The sequence below is a fragment of the Rhopalosiphum maidis genome, chromosome 4 (assembly GCF_003676215.2).
Source record: "Rhopalosiphum maidis isolate BTI-1 chromosome 4, ASM367621v3, whole genome shotgun sequence".
NCBI lineage: Eukaryota > Metazoa > Arthropoda > Insecta > Hemiptera > Aphididae > Rhopalosiphum > Rhopalosiphum maidis.
The window spans coordinates 16,345,020-16,365,391 of NC_040880.1; the positions used below are offsets into that span (position 1 = coordinate 16,345,020).

General features: G+C 28.8%; 1 protein-coding gene across 1 annotated transcript in view; it reads left to right on the plus strand.

Annotated features, from left to right (window-relative positions):
• The window catches only part of LOC113560972 (protein gooseberry-neuro-like), a 36,616-nt gene extending 17,416 nt beyond the window's left edge, over positions 1-19,200 (plus strand). Inside the window, exons 4-7 of the mRNA XM_026967121.1 lie at positions 12,132-12,325; positions 13,294-13,405; positions 15,718-15,835; positions 18,504-19,200. Coding sequence (XP_026822922.1) covers positions 12,132-12,325; positions 13,294-13,405; positions 15,718-15,835; positions 18,504-18,780 — 701 coding nt within the window. The 3' untranslated portion in view covers positions 18,781-19,200. The remainder of the gene's footprint in view (positions 1-12,131; positions 12,326-13,293; positions 13,406-15,717; positions 15,836-18,503) is intronic.
• The last annotated feature ends 1,172 nt before the right edge of the window (positions 19,201-20,372 follow it).

Genomic DNA, 20,372 nt, shown 5'->3' on the forward strand with positions numbered 1-20,372 from the left:
ACGATAATATTTTATTCGTATGGCCTTCCTTTCAGATCTCACACTGCACATTTACATAATTCCGCATTTTTGTCTAATGAGATATTTAATCTAATAGTTTAATTATATGTAGGTACAAAAAACATCTTGTCTCTACATAGTTTTCACTTGGGTCTTGGACATTTCTAATAAACAAAGTATACTATTTAAAACTAAGATAAATCTAAAACCGCGGTGATACTTTTATTTATTTTATTCACTATACATATAATATTATACCTATACCATCTCTAGACGAAAATTTAACAATAAGCGCGAGTGATGGATTTGAAAAACGTACAAAATATAAAAATATCTGTGTGGCGTACATTCAAATAAATGGGCCCTCCCTCTCCCCCCCCCATCAACACAGATCATCGCTCTGGATCCGTTTTCGGTCCCTTTTATATTTCTACGTCGTCACCTCGCATTACATTATTATATTATATAATACGTCGTAAGTACTTGTTTCATAATGTCACCGTCGCGTCGTCCGTGCGCAGGAATATTAATATTCAAAATAATAACAATACATGTTCTGTGACGATGACGAGACGTAGACGTGGAAGGATACAAAAAAAAAAAAAAAAAAAAACGACCCCGTTAATACGCCGTTTAACGCGCGGTAGCTCAAAACAAACGGGATACGGCAAAAGGACGATGAGTTAAAAGGAGAAAAAAAATCCGTATAATATATCAAATAAAAAGACGACAAAAATTACCGCTTCCTGACGCGTATCAGTGTGATGTGTCCCGCGACGGCGGCTGCGGCGGCGCAACGTTATTAATGGGCAAAGTGCGGGTGGCCCGAGAGCTGCGGACCCGCTCACAATGGACCGAATGCTCTCCGACCCATTGATCGCGGACAATGGCGTGCCATGCAAAACACGCCGCCCTGTCTCACTCGGGCTAAAAACCTATCGTCCGTCGTTCTTTTTCGGCGCGCGATTTGCCGACCGATGTTACAACGTATATTATTATATTATATTATATTACATGTATAAATACACGACGTGTACAATAATAATAATAATAATAATACACGTGTAAAACACACACACACACACACACCGATGAGCACCAAACGCATGTATGGGACGGGTGGGTACTCGTCGTATAATATGATAATATTATCGCGGTCGCGCGTGTGTGAACGCGGTACGCCTTTTCATGTGTTGCCGCGGTAATATCATATAATATAATAAAATATATAAACGCGTAATATTATTATTATTATTATTATTATTATTATTATTATTACAATCATAATAATAATAACGCGCACGACCGACGAACGATAAAAAGAAACACATATTTTGGGTTGTACCATAATAATAATATATAGTAAATATGTAATTTATATGGCGATTCAGCAAGCATTATGCTCACCCCCATTTTTTTTCCATTTAATAATTAATTTATTCAAATTTTGATTTTTGGAATATTTTAGTATACCTACCTATTTAAGGATCATATTCTATATTAGCGAATAGCCATATTTTTATATCGCTATTAAGGGAGTTTCTTCCTATGTTAATACATACTAACTTTTTTTTTTTCAAATGAGAATTACCTTTTTTCATGTAAGTTGTTAAACGATGACTGTTTTAAAAATGCTGATGTATAATATGTGAGTCAAAATTGTTATTAGATAAAATACTATACACTTATTTTAAAGTTTTGTAAATCCATCTTTAAGGATAATAATAATTATACTTAGTGTATAATCTAATATATTGTTTAATAATTTATTGAAACTATATAGTATATACTCGTTCAAATTTTGAATTATCAGTCGACGCTTAATAAAAATCATTAGATTCGTAATTTAAACGAAAAAGTTTATTTTCAACTATATATATATATATATATAAATTATTTAAGCACAAATTATTTCAACTATTGGCTGATATATGTTACTAAAAAATTGTATGGAATCGCCGTAACGATGAGTGTATTGATTTAAAAAAATACTTTCTTCTGTGTTGAGTACATTCATTGACAAAAATAAGTGCGTTTTGACCTTACCCAATTGTATGCATAACACCGAGTTATTACTATGATTGATTTATAGCTTATATTATAAATCATTCAATTATTTTCGAATTTGTTTATAGTGTAATATAAATTGTGGATTTTTTTTTTTGTTTAAAATTAATTATAATTTGAATTTGAAAATTAATTATTGGAATAATTACTTATATGAGTTAAATTATAATAAACTTATTTTAAAATAAAATTATGTGAAAAATAAACTTTACACCTGATCACAATACTCATAAGTTCATCGAAAAAAACGATAATAAGTAAACGCGTCCTCTAATATTAATTATACGGACTGTAGTTATAAGATTCTTGTACGTAGATTTGCAATGCTATAAATGTGCGTGTAAGACAGTGATAACATATGTGGGTGCAACATTCTCTTAAACTGCAGTTATTCTATCTGTCAAATCCTCTGGCGGCTGGCACACACAGCGGGGGACTACAGGCTCTTAAAGAGTGATCGAGTAAACTATGCTTAAAGCGGCTTATAAAATAAAAATATTGACGCACTTAATAGCGCGGACAACAAAATACATCTGGTGACCTTTTTATTAAGGTCACATTTGGTTTTAAAATGTCATAAACTCACTGTGCAATTTGTACCAAAAGCGATACGAATGGTAAATTTTGAAAAATTTTCCGGTCGTTTGATAATCATTATCACCCCCACTAAACACATCCTGCCAGTTAAAGTATCAGTTCGTATGCCATTCTGGATGTACATTGTACTAATCATACTATATAATATGACCATTGATTATGAATACTAATATTTATAATCAATGATAACGTTCATAGATGTAACGGCGCTGTAATTTTCATGGCTTTCTCCAACCACATTCTTAATTATTTTTTTTTAAATCATGTAGAATCCGGTGTACAATAATGTATATTATTACGATAACATTATATTATAATCTTGAATTCTTGAATAAAATCTCATTTTGAAATAATACAGAAATCTACATTAACTGCAGATGATAAATAGTTGGATGCTGGTCCATATATATTATAGTATAAGATTTAGAGGCCAGAATTAAACATGTATTAAGGATAAGTTATATTATATAAAAGTATATAATTATATGCAAATGTGTAGGTATTTCGTATATATTATAATATATTAATATCACATTTTAATTAATTAGTTACCTATTATATACCCAATATCCGATTAAAAATAAAAAATTATCCAGGGACTTTTTTCTTTAGTTTCTGATAACTGTTCAGATTTACAGTGTATCTACCACACATATTATCTTTAAAAAAATATGTATTTTTGTTTAAACCAAACATACACCAGTTAGTTTTTTCTTTGTGTATAATTGCATTGTTTCACTATCATTATCATTCAATCTTATGTAATAAGTCATTTTATTAAGTATATAAAGACTGTACAGTCATTAGCGGCGAGAACGCCGAGAAGAAAAGCGCTAAGCTTTCGTGAACAACATTATACTATTTTTACACATTAGGATATTTATATTTTTTCTAGGATAATATATAGGTATTTTAATGATTACATTTTTATTTTTATAGACGATATAATATTGTATTATCATAAATAAAGTTCAGAGTGTGGAAGCTGATGTGATTTAAATTCAAAAACCTTTAATTATAAATTGATTTTTTTTTGTACTACACATAATAATTGGACTACGATCAAACTCTATTTGCCGAAGTCATAAAATGAATTCTAAATAATCACAAATTATTGAGTACCTATACTTTTAAATTTAATTTTCCATCGTTATTTAAAGTTTTAACTCTAAAATCGCAGAATCTAGTGCAACACGACTATTATAAAGAAAAACTCTTGGTAATAAAATATTCAGCGAACAATTTTGGACCTGAACCCCTAACATTCTAAGTAGAATTCATTTTTTTCCCGATCAAGTCGTTTATTTAAGTTTCGAAAAATACCAAGGAAATGATCGAGGTTCATATTACAGTCGTATATAGTCGTTTTAATCAGATATCGGAGCTCTCGTTCAAATTCGCGGCACCTTTTAGACATAATATTATATCCTAATATCCTATACAATATTTTCGTGGCCATCATCGTGTAGGTCCATCACTACGAAGCCGTCGTCTTTAAAATTAACTTCACCAAACCGTCCGCGTCTCATCTGCACACTGCGGGTGTCTGGCCGGATGAGACATACCTATGTATAATAAAATTGTACATTAACACTAATATCATACGTATAACAACCCATATTAAAAAAAAAAAAATGTAGGAATATATACCAACATTGCAAATGTATACGTTTATTACACGTGTATAATATATATATATAAGTACGGACTACGGTCATTTAAGCTGTTGTGGCTGTTATGATAATAATAATATAAAATATGATTATAGATATATTATATAAAAGCTGAATAATATAATATAATAACTGTCGTCACTGCTGCTGCGGCGTACCTATAATATAATATTATTATAATATAAACGTAGAGCGCGAGTTACATGTTGATTAACCTGTTGATTCGTAACGGTTTTCGCGTACCTCTATTAGTCCATAGCCCTTTATAGGTACTTTCGACGTCGCCGTCGTCGTAGTATATACTACTATCATCATTAACTATAAACGAAAAGCCATTAGTGTACATCAACATCATCGTTATTATTATTATTGTACATTTGTGTGCATTTCTTTCGGCGAATTGAACGGCGCATCGGTCTCGAAGACGTTTTCGAGTGCGGCGCGTGGTAAATGCATAATTTAATATATATACATATACACAATACTATGAAAAACTAAACGGATATTGTACATCACTGCGCGTATGTTATTATCGGCAATAATAAATCATTATTATTTTAACTCGGGTAATACTTTATCAGTACGATATTATGCGCAAAAAATGTCGAAACGGAAAGAGTCGACGGGGTCCGCCCATCAATCCCTCCCCCCCCCCAAAAAAAAAACCGATAGATACGCGCGTTCTCTACGCGACGATACCACCCAAAACGTCCGGCTATTATAATACACGTATCATTATCGTTTAGCGCTGACCATATAGCTGTATACTATATACGTATGTATAGTGCGTGTACACCCAAATCATATTGTGTGTGTGTGTGTGTGTGTGTGTGTGTGTGTGATGTGTATTATAACATGTTTATAATGATTACGTCGTCGGCTTGTATTGCGAAATGAATTCAATTTACCGCGGACGGGGCGCATCTGCAGCACAATAATATAAATTACAATGTACCTATCGTATCGTTCCTTATTCCGCCTGGTTATTATCGAGATCTAATGTCCCGTGCACACCGCCGATGAGCGGCGATCGCGTGGTATACGGTCGAAAACGGGTTTGTGGTGCCGTTTAATATTACCTATTATTATTATTGTTATAATATGTTTATTATGATGTGTATCGTATTATAATACGTATCAACCGGCTGGATCGAAGAGCGGTCCGTCGTACTTACATAATATATACGGAACCCGTAGTTGCCGTCGTTGAATAGTTATACAAATGAAAACTATAAGCTTAAACGTAAATTAATATATAAATTGAAACTAATTTGATTAACTCGCCAACTGTTTAATTTTAAAAACAACATAAACTACTTATTTTTTAATGTTGTTAGTTGATTTTTAGATAACCGTTTTACAATTGAGTTAGATTTTGATAAAATTAAATGATTAAAATGAATATATTTTACTAATCTACTCTTGTTTGCGTGAGAAATATTATACATCGTCGACCATCGTGAAAACCTTATTTATTTTATACAGAACAATTCTAAAATTTTGTACAATCAGTATTTTTTATCATTTGTCGTTTATCATAAACTCTTGTCTCTTATATATGAAAAGTATTAAAATAATAATGAAATAAATATAATATCATTCACTAAGAACAATTGTTCAATGGTTGTGAACTATATATAAACATATAAAAGCATTGAAGTGATACAAGTTAAAATTGCTGGTCGGATTAACTCTAGCTCCCATCACCTCCCTATTTGATCGAAGGAAATAATTTTCTGGAAATAGTTCTCCCCTCTCCAAATCACTCATTCATATGCCTTATATGTGCAAACCACACTGCTCATCTGAACTTGAAAAAAAATAAAAATGCATCTATAAGATAGGTCGTTGGTCAACTATTATTACGAACAGTTAAAATAAGTAAAATACTATTGAATTTTCTATATATAGGTATTTATTCATTTTAAAATTAAAAAAGCTTCAATTACTTTTTACGCATTAACTAAATTGTGACTAAATGAGTTATAACAAAATTAAGATGTCAACTGTCCATGCAGTCTTGAATAACATACTTAACGTTATCACTTCGTTCTCTATAATATTATTATCATCATCGAAGCTATGTCTTCAAAAGTCCTACCCGTTGGTCTATGTATATAAATATATAATATTTACCGCGTATACCGTAGTCTTGCAGAAGGATTTGAGCATTACATTATTATGTAATACGACATAGGTACGTGCGCACCGACCGCTTATGATCTATTATTATTATTATGCTGCTGTTGCGACTAATGGACGATCATTATTTATAGGTACGATTTAATAATATGATAATATAAAAAATAATGATAATATACTAATATTGTATAGGAATTAATAAGCGCCGTCTCGTCGAGAACGAATGAAACGATATATCATTAAAACTAATAACATTGATTATTATTAAAGTGAATTTATATAACGTGCGGTATAATGTATAATGTAATGAAACATTCAAATCTCACTATAGCACGCGCGTATTATTATTAATAAAATTAGCCGGTATATTATCTCCATAAAAAAAATAACATATTTATATGCGTCATGATTCATGAAACTCGTAGATAGTATGACGTCAAATAATTTGTAAAACCAATTTTTAGTGTTATTATTATTATTATTTTTTTTTTTTGTTAACCAGCTTTCGCTTTACATAATATAACTGTCAGGCAGGTAAAAGTATGTGTTAAAATGTTGACGGACACTACTATAACGTTATGCTCAGGGATTTTTGCCAAAATTTGGGACAGTCGTGCAAGTTCAAAACAAGTCGACCGTCGCCACACGTGTATACCTACCGACAATGGCCAACTCTTTTAATCATAAAACACGTATACCACTATAATTTTGCAATCATTAAGAATAAAACGTGGCCTTGGTGGTGTTTTCTTTTTACTGTTATTTAATTGTTTTCCATTATAATATGACCTGCGATATCAATTGGGGGAATTGTAGTATGTACAATATTACAGGTCGTAATATTGCTTCACATAATAATTATCAAATACAATATTATAAATAATAAATATAATGTATTGATGTTATAAAAAATTTAAAATATACAGGAAATTCTTATTATGTCGAATGGTCGCTATCTCGAACTACATTGAAAGCCCCTTGAAACTACCATTACATTTATACCGTTTTGCTTTCGATACATTGAAATAAAATTAATCGTTTTTCGTTATCTTGAGTACACAAACAATATTTTTATTACGGTAAGAACAAACAATTAATCAGCACATAGTGATTGTGATTTCATGTGTTTGTAGACAATATTTGCAGTCATTCGTATACTATATAGTAAAATGGAAAATAAGCATAAATTAAATGTCCTTACAATTAATTTTTACCTTCTTACAAAAGCAAAAGTACCTAATATTAAACAAACTCTAATGACAGAATTCAAAAAAAAAATAATTTATTCATTATTGTAGTTTATTTGTATATATTAGGTATTACTCTTTGTGTATTCAAATTATGCATTTTAAGCATTCGAATTATTTACCATTTTTTTCAAGAACTTTAATAAAACTCGATATCTCGAACTTTTTCCTGTCTCCCTTGAGATTCGATATAATGAGAATCTACTGTATTAATTGATTTGCCATTTACACTAGTATAGAATAATTTGATAGATGCTGCAATAATTTTATATGACGAAAACAGTAATCTGCTTATTACATAATATAATATAAGTATTGCAAACATTTTAAAATTTTAAAAATATTTATTGGGTAATGTACTTGTTCTAGAGTCTATATGGAATTGTTCAATACGTTAAAACAATGTTTATGTGATTTATCGCCTTTTATGTTGAAAACAATTTACTAACATATGTATTAACAGCCTGAATTAGAATTGTGGATTTGGCCGAGCTTAAGACTATTTGCTTTGTAGCACAATTTTTCACAAATTATCGAATATAGGAGATAGTATTATAATAATATTACAATCAATACCTCCAAGTATTGACCAAAACTAAGAAATAATAATTAGATATTATTGTATGAAAATGTATTTTTAAGCTACTATGTCGTTGTTTAAATAATATCTATTTTTAATGTAAAAGCATATACATTTCACGTTTTAATTTGTTACTAATTTAAATACGTCATATTTGTATAATAATATTAAAATATTTTTATTTTCAAATTATACCTATTATAGAATGATGGGAATTATATTATAGGTAATGAATAATGATTATATTTTGAAAAATATAGAACAGGATTGTAGGAATGTAAAATATAATTAAATTAAATTAAAAAAAAAAAAAACAAGACTGATTGATCTGTTCATACATCCATATATACTTACATTTTCATCTTAAAATCTTAAATTAGTATGATTGTTTATTGATATTTTATGCATATGAAAATAAAATAATAGCCATTTTAGATAATATTTTTTTTAATACTATACATCAAAGTTTACTTAACATTTATAAGTTTGATGGTCTTACATTAATTGAGTACAAGCTATTTATTTAATAGCCTTCATCGATTACCCGCAGCTGTGGATAACCTGATCTTAGGCTTTATATTTTAAATATCACAAGAAGGGTTTGAACTTTAATGGGTATTCCACACTCGCCAATTATGTTCAGGTACTCAGAACTCGTCTACCCAGAGCTATACACCAGCTAATCGAAAATGTTAACATATCGATTTATTATATGAAATATATCACACAGTATATAGATGTAGCGGGGCAAAAGCATTTTTATCGACTATCGGAACAGTCTAAAATATGATTGTGATTTAAATTGTTCATATACAATATTCTAAAACTGTAGAATCTATCAGTATTCTGCAGTTCGGGGAGATGCCATAGTTTTGATTAATTTTAATAAAAATATATAGGATTTATTTGACCATATTGTGTACCAATAATGTACGCACTAATCGCGGGATGAATTATTCCTAAATACAAAATATAACTATGTTTTTAAAAACAATTATAAATTATTAAACCACAAAATACATGCCCACTATTAAATACATCATAAGCTCCTCACATGTCATCGTGTTAACTTTTTTAAATCTCCGTTTTTTATCGATAAGATATCCGGAATTTGAAATTTAAATAACAAACGAATTAAAAAGTATATGGTTGCCTGTCATTCATTGCGAACTCATTACACGTAATTCGTCTAGACTATATAGCCATCAGTATTGGATGAAACAATAATCTTTGATTAGCCGTTGGTTAAAGTTAATATTTTAATAAGTATTATACCTATAATTTAAAATCTTTGTGTCTCATTAAAAATATATATTAATTGTATTTGTAAATGTATAATAATATAATATACTTTCAATGTCATATTCTTATGGTTATAATTTGATAAACTTATTTTATAATAATTAGTAAATATAAGACAAAAATAATTTGATTGAGTCGACCTATTTTGATTTTTGTCAAATCGAATTTATTTTTAAATAAAATAAAGACAATAATACATCAGGAATAAAAAAAATATATTTCAATTATCTATCAAAGTCAATAAATGTTACACTAATGATTTATTGTTGAAATTCATCATCATCAATTTTAAATTATAAAATAATGTATAATTTTTAAATTTATATAGTCTTTATATGTATATTACCTATATTTAATCATTAGTGAATCATATAGTTTAGTTTTGTTCAAAACTGCACAGTATTAAATTATTATTCGACTATAATACATATTGTATAATACCGCATAAACAAACAAACCGGGCTCAGTAAACATCTATGCACAGAGTTAAATATTATACACATAATATGGGCAACAATACCTGCACTGCAATTTATTAGTCTCGAAAGGAAATCCGTATATTGACACGTGAAGGTTTTTGGTAAATAAAATTGCATGCAGAAATGTAAAATACAATAAAACTATAATATGTGTACACAATTTATCACGAATATAATATGTACAACCAACCATGCCGCAGAAAGATTATCTTTTTTTATTTTTTAACTGTTGGGGCGGCATGTAAACATAAAATATAGCGAAACGCGTATACCGTCGTCGTTTTTTCGTTTTTTATCGTTTTTTGTACACACAAAGCAAAGAATAAATATCGTTTTATCAGACTTGCACAACAATCATATTATGTCTGGTATTATGCTCGTATATAGGTATACTAACACTTTACACTACCGGTGAACATCGGACGTTTCCTGATTTTTTTAGATTTTTTCTAAAAAGGACTGTTTTTATTATTTTTATTGCTTTCCGATAAAACGCGATTTTTATATAAAAATACCTGTATGTATATTTTCCCCTTTCGGTCTGCGGTATAATATTATAAACAATATTATATTATTTCCCGGTGGTTGAAATCACATTTTATTACTCCACCGCCGCCAACCACAGTAGTACAGGCGTTTACGTTGTCATATATGTATATATATATATATATATATATATATTATATGATACTCACTGTAAATAACATATGTCGAATATATAATAATATTCATTCATTGCGGGCATAATATGACACATATTATAGTTCTATACGTTCTTCAATGAGAGATCTGAGTGCATATATAATATAATACTAATATAATATATTCGCGTTGAATATATGTCATTCACATCGTGCATTATACGAAACATCAACGGAGTCGAAAAGGACCACCGGCTGGCACGACGGATGTCTATAATAATAATAATAATAATGTGTTATACCATTACACGTACTGAGCAGTATAATAATACGAAGGTGCAACCTGTTGGCGAGCGGTCGAATTCACACGGTCCGTTTCGCCGCCGTCCTCCCCCTCGCAATAATATGCACATCGTCTTCAGTAGTCGAAAATAATGAAACATCGCGCGTAACATAATATTATATATATATATTTATACAAATGTATATAGGTACATATGGGTACACGCGCGTTATTTGTTTCGATTTATTCGGCGTCTTCCTCGCAACTATAATGTAAAAAAACCACGAGTTAAAAAAAAAAATAATAATAATAAGCCGCATATACCCACGATAAATAGGTTTTCTGCGGATATGTTTACTTAAGGGCTTGTGATGTACCTATACATAATAATATAATATAATAAGTCGCGTAAGGAAGATAAATATTTGCACAAGCTGTGTCCGGATCATAATATTTAGACGTAGGTATATTCAATGCCGGTTCTATGTCCATGATGTACCTATACACATATATGTATTATATTTTAATAAAATACAATATTGTTGTGTTGATGTGTGTAATACTGCAATATATTATGTTTAGTTGGTGAACAGAAAGAGTCACAAATATTTGAAAAAAAAAAATGTGTATTATACGTTTTGACGTGAAAGAAAATAACCATTAATTTGTGCGGAATAATATTATACGATAAGCCGATTTTAATGAATTATATACATTTTTATTTTTAGATTCTGTTATTGTGAGCAATTCGATGAATTTATTGATTTTACAATAATGTGGATTTTTTGTATCTGTTGACACAAAAAAATGATTCGATTTTTAACTTTAGGGGTGGTTTCCGATAGAAATACTCTGGGACGTCAAAAGTAAAAATCTTACACTTTTCTGATTAATCAATAAAATCTAAAAATATGTTTAGGAAAAACAGATACTAATATTCGTGTTTTTTTCCATTGGCCACGCACAATCTATACATAATAAAAATATACCGAGCACCTACTTTTTTTCGGCGTTCGCATTATACGAGTTTAATATACCCATAATAATTAACATTTAACCATTTTACGATGTTGATTTTAATATGTATTATAATAAAACACGTTGGTTGATCGTCTTACAGGAAGAACCGGTGACGTGGACGTGCCGTCGGAACCGGGCATCGTCATATCTAGAAAGCAGAGAAGAGGAAGGACAGCGTTCACGGCCCAACAACTGGAAGGTTTGGAAAGGTCGTTTTTGGCTTGCCAGTATCCGGACATAGCGGCCCGTGAGACTCTCGCCGTGAAATTTGGACTTCCGGAACCTCGAGTTCAAGTAATAAAGCTACCTTATTAGCTACCCTTATATGTACACCATAATATGAAACAATAATGAAACGTATACACCGCACTACTGACCACTACAAATAATTTGAGTGTATATTTGTAAATATAAGCGGGTTGTAACCACTTGTGATAAATTTTGATTTAAAAAATATACACAGATCTGATCATCTGATCAGGTTTTACTGCAGTATACAGTTAGTTTAAAAAATAGATTTCATTCAACTGTGTGAAGTAAACATGATATAAGCAATAAACACGATAAAAATAATTATAAATTAATTAAAAAATCGATATTGAACATAATAATCATTGGTAAATACTCAAACAAATTTTTTTCGTTAGTCACACATAATAAATAATAAATAAAATGGGTCACGAGTCCAATAAGGTTGAATACCACTTCATATGTATATACTATAATAATCTGCTCTATGTGAACAGGTTATAAACAAACGTTAAAGCGATTATTATGTACTAAATGTCATGTTGGTTTCGTCGTAAAAATATAATATTTGTGACGGTACCTATTTTTTAAAATATAATCCGATCTCAAATCGTCAGCCGACTGACTGCTGGGTATATCTGAACACAACAAGACGCTTACAATTGAAAAGTGAAGCGCATATCTAACCGTATAAATTTTTTTTCGGATTATTATTATTATTAGAATAGAAATAAACCTATTTCGACTACATATAATATATTATGTACTTACACGTTTGATGATTAATATAATACAACGTTATGTCGTCATATGACGTAATCATTAATATGTATGAATGATTGACGTAGTTAATATCGAAAATATATATTTTAACGCACACTGCAGTGCATTTATATATTGTCATTGCTTTGGTTGGATAATCAAATTTTTACTGTTTTATTTTAAAATTTACTAGAAAATTATATACGACTTCTGTTCTCAGAATATTAAAAAGGCCTTTAAATTTGTTCAAGGTGTGGTTCAGCAATCGGAGAGCGAGATGGAGAAAACAGAATAGTTCCAACGTGCAGCACAACATAATCAGCAGCAATTTTTCTGAGAACCTTAACACACCTTCCTACACTGGTAATTTCGATATAATAATACACTACAATTTTACATACGTTTTTATACATCGACGACGTCTAATAAATCAGGAAAATATAGATATCGTATCGGAATGTATTAACTTTTAGATCATTACGGTAGGTATGATAATGTTGTCTAGACTTGAGATGTCTGATTAGTTAGCCACTGAAATATAATAGAGAACTACTGTTTATTATTTTCAAACAGTGATTTATTAATAATAGTTATGCTGTTTTTGATAACGGTAAATTCTATCAATTAATTTAGATATATCAAAACCATAATTATATATTTAATAGTGTGTTTGTTGGTCAACTTTTTTATTTAAAGTAACGTTCTTGGAATTTAAATAATGGCCTTATATATTATTATAAAATTATTGTTAAAACTAGAAACTTCTGGAAAATGGAATTTATAAATTTAATTTATAGTTAAATGCATAACTATATAAGAGATTAAATTATATACAAATTTCTCATATTACATAACTTTGTATATTATTAAAGTTAAATTTGAAGTTGTATATTTGCATATTTGAACCATTTTCGCTTAAAAATGTATACTTAATATACTTATATTTTTGATAAACACGTCTTAATTTTCATCGTGTATGTATATAATATGGTTCATTAAGAAAATTTTCAAAACATCACCACAAGACGAGTTTAATATATTTACTTACTATAAAAAGTGTTTAAATTTTTTAAGATATTGAGTTCATAGTTTTATACTCTGTGTGTTTGTTTTTTCTAATTCTCTAACCTATATTATTATAATATAATATTTGGATGTTGTAAAAATTGTGATGCAGTATATTGATTAATAATCATACTCATATACATAGTTTCTACATTTATTTTTCGTTTTTATTTACAAATATTTAATACTACTTAATACATAATTATAGTTATACTACTTAATACTTATAGTACTTTGTGAAAAATGATTGATACTCATTTTTGTTTTAAATAAAATAAAAACAGTTCTATTTTAATATTATACTAGGAAAAAGTTCGAGATATCGAGTTTTGTTAAAATTCTTAAAAAAATTGAAAAAATTGGTAAATAATAAATTTGAAAGCTTATAATGCATAATTTGAATATTTAAAATAATAAAATACATGCAGATCACTAAACTACAGTAGGTAATGAATACATTTTTTTTTTTAAATCGGTCATTAAAGTTTGTTTAACATTACTTTTATTTTTGTAAAAATGTAAAAATTAATTGTTTTAAGAACATTTAATTTATGCTTATTTTCCATTTCACTCTATTGTATACGAATGACTATAAATATTGACGACTACAAACGCATGGATTGCAATCACTATACTGATTGTACTGTTTATTTTTTTGTTCCGTAATTAAAATATTATTTGTGTATTCGAGATAAGAAAAAACGATTAATTTTATTTCGAATTATTGAGAGCAAAACGGTATTAAGTTTAATGGTAGTTTCAAGGGGATTTCAATGTAGTTCGAGATATTTAAGTTCGACATAATAATTTACTGTACAACAATTTAAGATTTAAATGTGGGTACCTATGAAAAAACTAGTTGAAATTAATCCTATTCCATGATTAAAATACCAATCGGCATTACCCGCAATCAATTTTGGTTTTCTTTATTTATTGGACTCATAACATATTATTATATTTTAAATCACCATATTTTTATACTATTGATTAGTGTAGGTCATAGGTATAGTGACAAATCTAAAAAACGTGTATGGAATAAAATTCTCTCCTATATTTTAAACCGGCGTTCCTCATTCTCTGTGTAAGGGGGACCTAAGATATTTACCCAATTTTTCATGAGACTTTTATTTTATAAATAATATTCAACGGGCTAATATAATTTCTCCGACCCATTTAACATCAGATTGAAGGCCCAAAATCAGGTCGAGAATCGCTGTTTTAAACTGTAGATAGTAATTATTGATGTATTGTTATTACCGTCATAAGTCATAAGCTTTACAACCAATAAATCATATGGAAAATGTTCGCATATGTTGTTCGCAAGACCATACTTAAAGTTAGGATTCTTCTACCCTCTAGTGGACCAAATAATAATATTATAAGGGATGTAGGTCGTAGTTACGGACATCGCCGTATATTTATAACGTAACCTAGTGATGTTTGACGATAGTTTGTGTTTTAGATTTTTGAGCGCACAGATAGCGCCACGTGATGCGATTTTAGTCGATTTCGCGATGCGCCTTGTTGCTACGTTTCGAAAATACACGTCATAGTTGTGTCGATTTACGTTATGCATTAATGTATTTTGACGGTTATTATTTTTTTTCCAGGTACAGCCGATTGGAGGCTTCAACCTGGCGCTCAGTACAATGGTTATTACGACGGATCAGCGTGGGACGAATACCAGCAAACCGCTCGGACCAACGCGGCTCACCAATATGGAGACATGTTAGAACATTTTTATAACTTTTATCAAAATCCTTACTAACGAATTAAAAATATTCTGTACACAAACATTTTTCATTAAATTTGAATAAACCATACGGTATCACAGTACTATTATAATAACATTTTGAACAACCAAAAATCTAAATCATTATGCATGGAATTTGGATAACATTTTATAATAAATTCTTTAACAATATTCTATGCGAGACTAAATGCAAAGGGTGTATAATATTATTTTAACATGTTATAATATATAACTCAAAGCATAGGTATTTTATGTATTAATAGTAATTTTATTATTATCGCAAACTGTTTTTGTTTAAAATTTATTTCGCGTTATACATAATATTCGTAATGCTCAAAATAAATTATTATTATCGTGGTTGTACCTTAGTAAAAGTACTTACCAATCAAAAAAGTATAATAAAATAGCAGTAGGTACATTTTATATTTAGACTCTAAGGTAGTTTATAAAAATAAAAATAATGCTTTCATTACTATAACAACGCTTAGAATTTTGGAGACTATGTGGAGTGTTAACATGGAGTATTAATTATCTAATATATATGATTTAAAGTCAACATTTAAGCATGAAGTTGTACTAAAAGTATATTTTTGATATTGTTTTTGGACAATAAAAAAAACGTTAAGGTCAAGTATAGGGCAATTCAAAATGTATGTTACAACCATTGTATGATATAAACATTTAAAATAAAGACAAATTTATAATACGAAAGTTTTTATAATTTAAAGACATTTAAAATGATTTGTAAATTTTATATTTTTATTAATATTTTAGAGAAGGATAGGTGTCTTAGGATTCATCTTTAGAAATTAAAATGAGGAACTTTACGATTTTGCGAATATAACCTGAAGATATTTTTTAAGTACATTTTAGTGATTAAAAAAGATTGATTTATTAATAATAAACTTTAGGCTTGAAAGCAATTTACAGTTTTGTATAAATTGTATTTTGGCCTTACGTCAAGTAGCTAATAGTGATGTCACGTGTGGTTATTTGGAACGCAACTATACTGTATTATTTAATTATTAAATTTTTCCATCCAATAAGAAAATATACATAAATTATTATAAATGAGTGTGAATCGCGCATGACTTAGGTTAGATGGTTTTTGCTTTATCGACGGATAACGGGTTTATTGCTCTATGTTTTAATCACAGTGATTTTTAATATTCTAAAAACTATTATTATCACAGGTTTATAATGTAGGTAGGTTAAAATGTAAACATACCATTTTTATATATGCCCATTGATAATATTTTCTTTGAAAAAATACTTTCAACACTTGGTAAATCAAACCTAGACATCTGGAAATACTCGAACTCCTAAGAATATAGAAATATAGAAATTCTTAAGAAACTTTTTAAAAATTTTTGATAATATCTTGAAATTTTTAAGAATTTATATCCTCTCTCTCCACCATTTGAATTTTAAGTTTCAAAAATTCGACTTTAAATATTAAAATTGTTTTGGTTAATATAAGTGATAAATTCGTTAATATGAATCCAAAATCCGTCAAACTATATAGTCCTACGATTTTTATGGGTGTAATATTTATATAAACATCATTTTTTTTTATTTAAATGACTGCATTAGTTAGTTCCTTTTATTTTTATTAATTTAAATTTACAAGCCGTATACGTCACATAAACCTGACTAATTATTTGTTTACACAAACTTTGCAGACGGGAAGGAATGGTAAAGAGGGGGATGAAAAAATGGGTATATTGTATTATACAGGGTGATTTACCGAGTGCGCTTACCCCTATTTTTCCATTAAAAATTAAATATTTTTATTAATTATTTTTGATTCTTGGAACTTTTCAGTATACTTATGAGCCATGTTTTTAAATACTTAAATTTAATATATTAAACCATCTAAGCCCTAAGAAGCAGTGATTTATGGCAATGCCAACTTCATTTTTTATATGAAAGTTATCCTTTTTTACTGTAAATTATAATCATCAATTATCAAATGAGTTTTTTGAAAATATTAATGTAGATATGGAAATAGAAATTCTAACTTATAGTTTAGGTTATTTAATTTTCTACAGTATTAAGGATAATAAGGGATAACAGTGGTCATAATGGGTTTAGGAGGTACCTATATGGGTGATTTAAAACACTAAGTAATTATATAATATTATTCTATCGTCATCTTAAAATTATTGGTAAAAATAAACAATTTTAATAAATCTAATATAACATGTATTTTATATTTTTGTAAAACAATTTTGAAAAGTTTCGAATTTTAATTTAGATATAACGTTTACAAATAAAAAAAAAAAATCATTTCTAGTAAAAATCTAAAAAATATTTTTCTTATTTGATAAAAAAATGAGTTTGAATAGCCATTGGACAACTCCTCTTAAACGGTGTAGAAAAAATCGCATAGGTATTGTATACTAAAAAAAAAAAAATACAAAATACAAAATTTGAGTAAATTAATTATTACGGAAGAAAAATTGAGCGAGCTTACTCAGAATAAATCACTCTGTATAATGTAATGACGTGTAAATAAAATTATGTCGATATCGTATATAGTACAATTAATTATTTATTGCGGTGTTTTTGAAATATGTTCGGGTGTGTTAGTATTTACTGGTGTTCTTGCTCCGAACGTGTATTACAATGTTATTATTATAGATTCAATCCGTCTGCCGCCGCTGTGGCTTACGGCGCGCACAACGAATTTGCGGCTAACCCGAGCAAACTGCGTCTGCCACCGACCCTGCCACCACATCCACCGACGACACAGCCACCGACCGGCACCGCCGCCGCAACTTCCGCTACGTCCATGGGATACCATCAGCCGCCGACCGCCGCGGTAAGTCGCTGGACGGAATTTGGCAAACCCGCCGTGGCTTCCACGTCCACGCTCGACTTCCCGGTGGCGTCTTATTTCAACAACAATTTATTATGATATTGTTATTAATAATAAGTCAACTGTAATATTGTATACAGCGATCGACGTTACCACTCGTCTTACACCGCACTGACCGCTTAATAAATACAAGTTTTATTAGGTGCCCGAAAACACGCCCGCGACTCGCTTGTATAACGTTATTGTTGGTTATGTTATATCATGTGTAGGAAAGTTGATGGATAGGGTTTAATTAGATTTTCCCCTGAGATCATACGTTCACATAAATTTTTATTTTTTAAATGGACCCAATAAAGACCACATTTTAAGTTACCCAGATTTTAGATACTTTTTAAGAAGTGTCATGACACAAATTGGAAACCATACTTTTTCGCTGTAAATACTATGAATAATAAGTAATCTGGAGAATATTCGTTTGACAATATCGATGAATCTACAAATTCATACAAGTAGTTTTTAAATTATTTCACTTTGTTTCTATAAGGATTTTATAGATAAGTAAAAGCTATTATAATTTGAAAACGGTATCTTATAATTAATAATTTATTTTAGTTTTATAATAATATATATTTTATATTTATCGTAAAATCATGGGATTCAAACCTTTTTTTATCCTTTGCATGTATATTTTAATAATTCAACGACTATTCATCAGATTATTAGAATAACTGAACACAGTGTATAAAACATAAATCGAAATTCTAATGAGTAGTTTTTTAGTTATTAAAATGTACACACAAAGAATAATAGACAATAATATGCCTTTAAATCATATATAAATTATAAATACATTATACATAAATAAAAATGCACTAGGTATAAATCATAAATTATACATTTATAGTTTTATGTTTAAGTTTTCAAATTATAATAGCTTAGATTTATTTTCCAAATATATATTACCTAATATCTTTAGCACATGAAGCTAAATTGCTCAAAAACTAATCGTTCGAAATTTGATTTAGGTACATCAATATTACGGAGAATCTATAGTTTAATAATGATTTATGGTGAACAATTATCAACATTTAAAAAATAAAAATAATAATTATCTCTTCTTAACAGGTTAAAGTAAAACAATGAAGTTTTCATTCGAGAAATAAAATCGTATTGATAGATAAAATCTAAGTATTTGAAAATACGATCAAGTATATTTAGTTGCATACTTTAAAGTTCTGAAAATCATAAATTAAAATATGAATGCGTTATTAGAGAGGATGAACGAATATACTGTTTTACAAATCATCCTGTGCACGTTTAACTGCCATCAATAACTTATTTTTTGTTTAGATAACAAATTATAGTGTCATTTTTTAGTATTTGCGAATATCTATCTATTTCTTTTCTAACCGGTTAGATAGGTTAAGTTATATTTTAACAGTCAATAATAAATAATAACAGTAATGTGTATAAATCTCATATCACCAAGTGTGCCTTCTATAACTTCCTTATTGGTACTATAATAATAATAATAATATTATTACCACGAACGTATCAAGACTAAGTCAATATAGAGTTCTCATACCATATAATATTTTTTAATGTATACCGAAACACACAATGTTCGTCGCAGTGTTTACATTTTATCAGATTTCGGATTTCGTTAATATATTTTAATTTAAAATCAATCG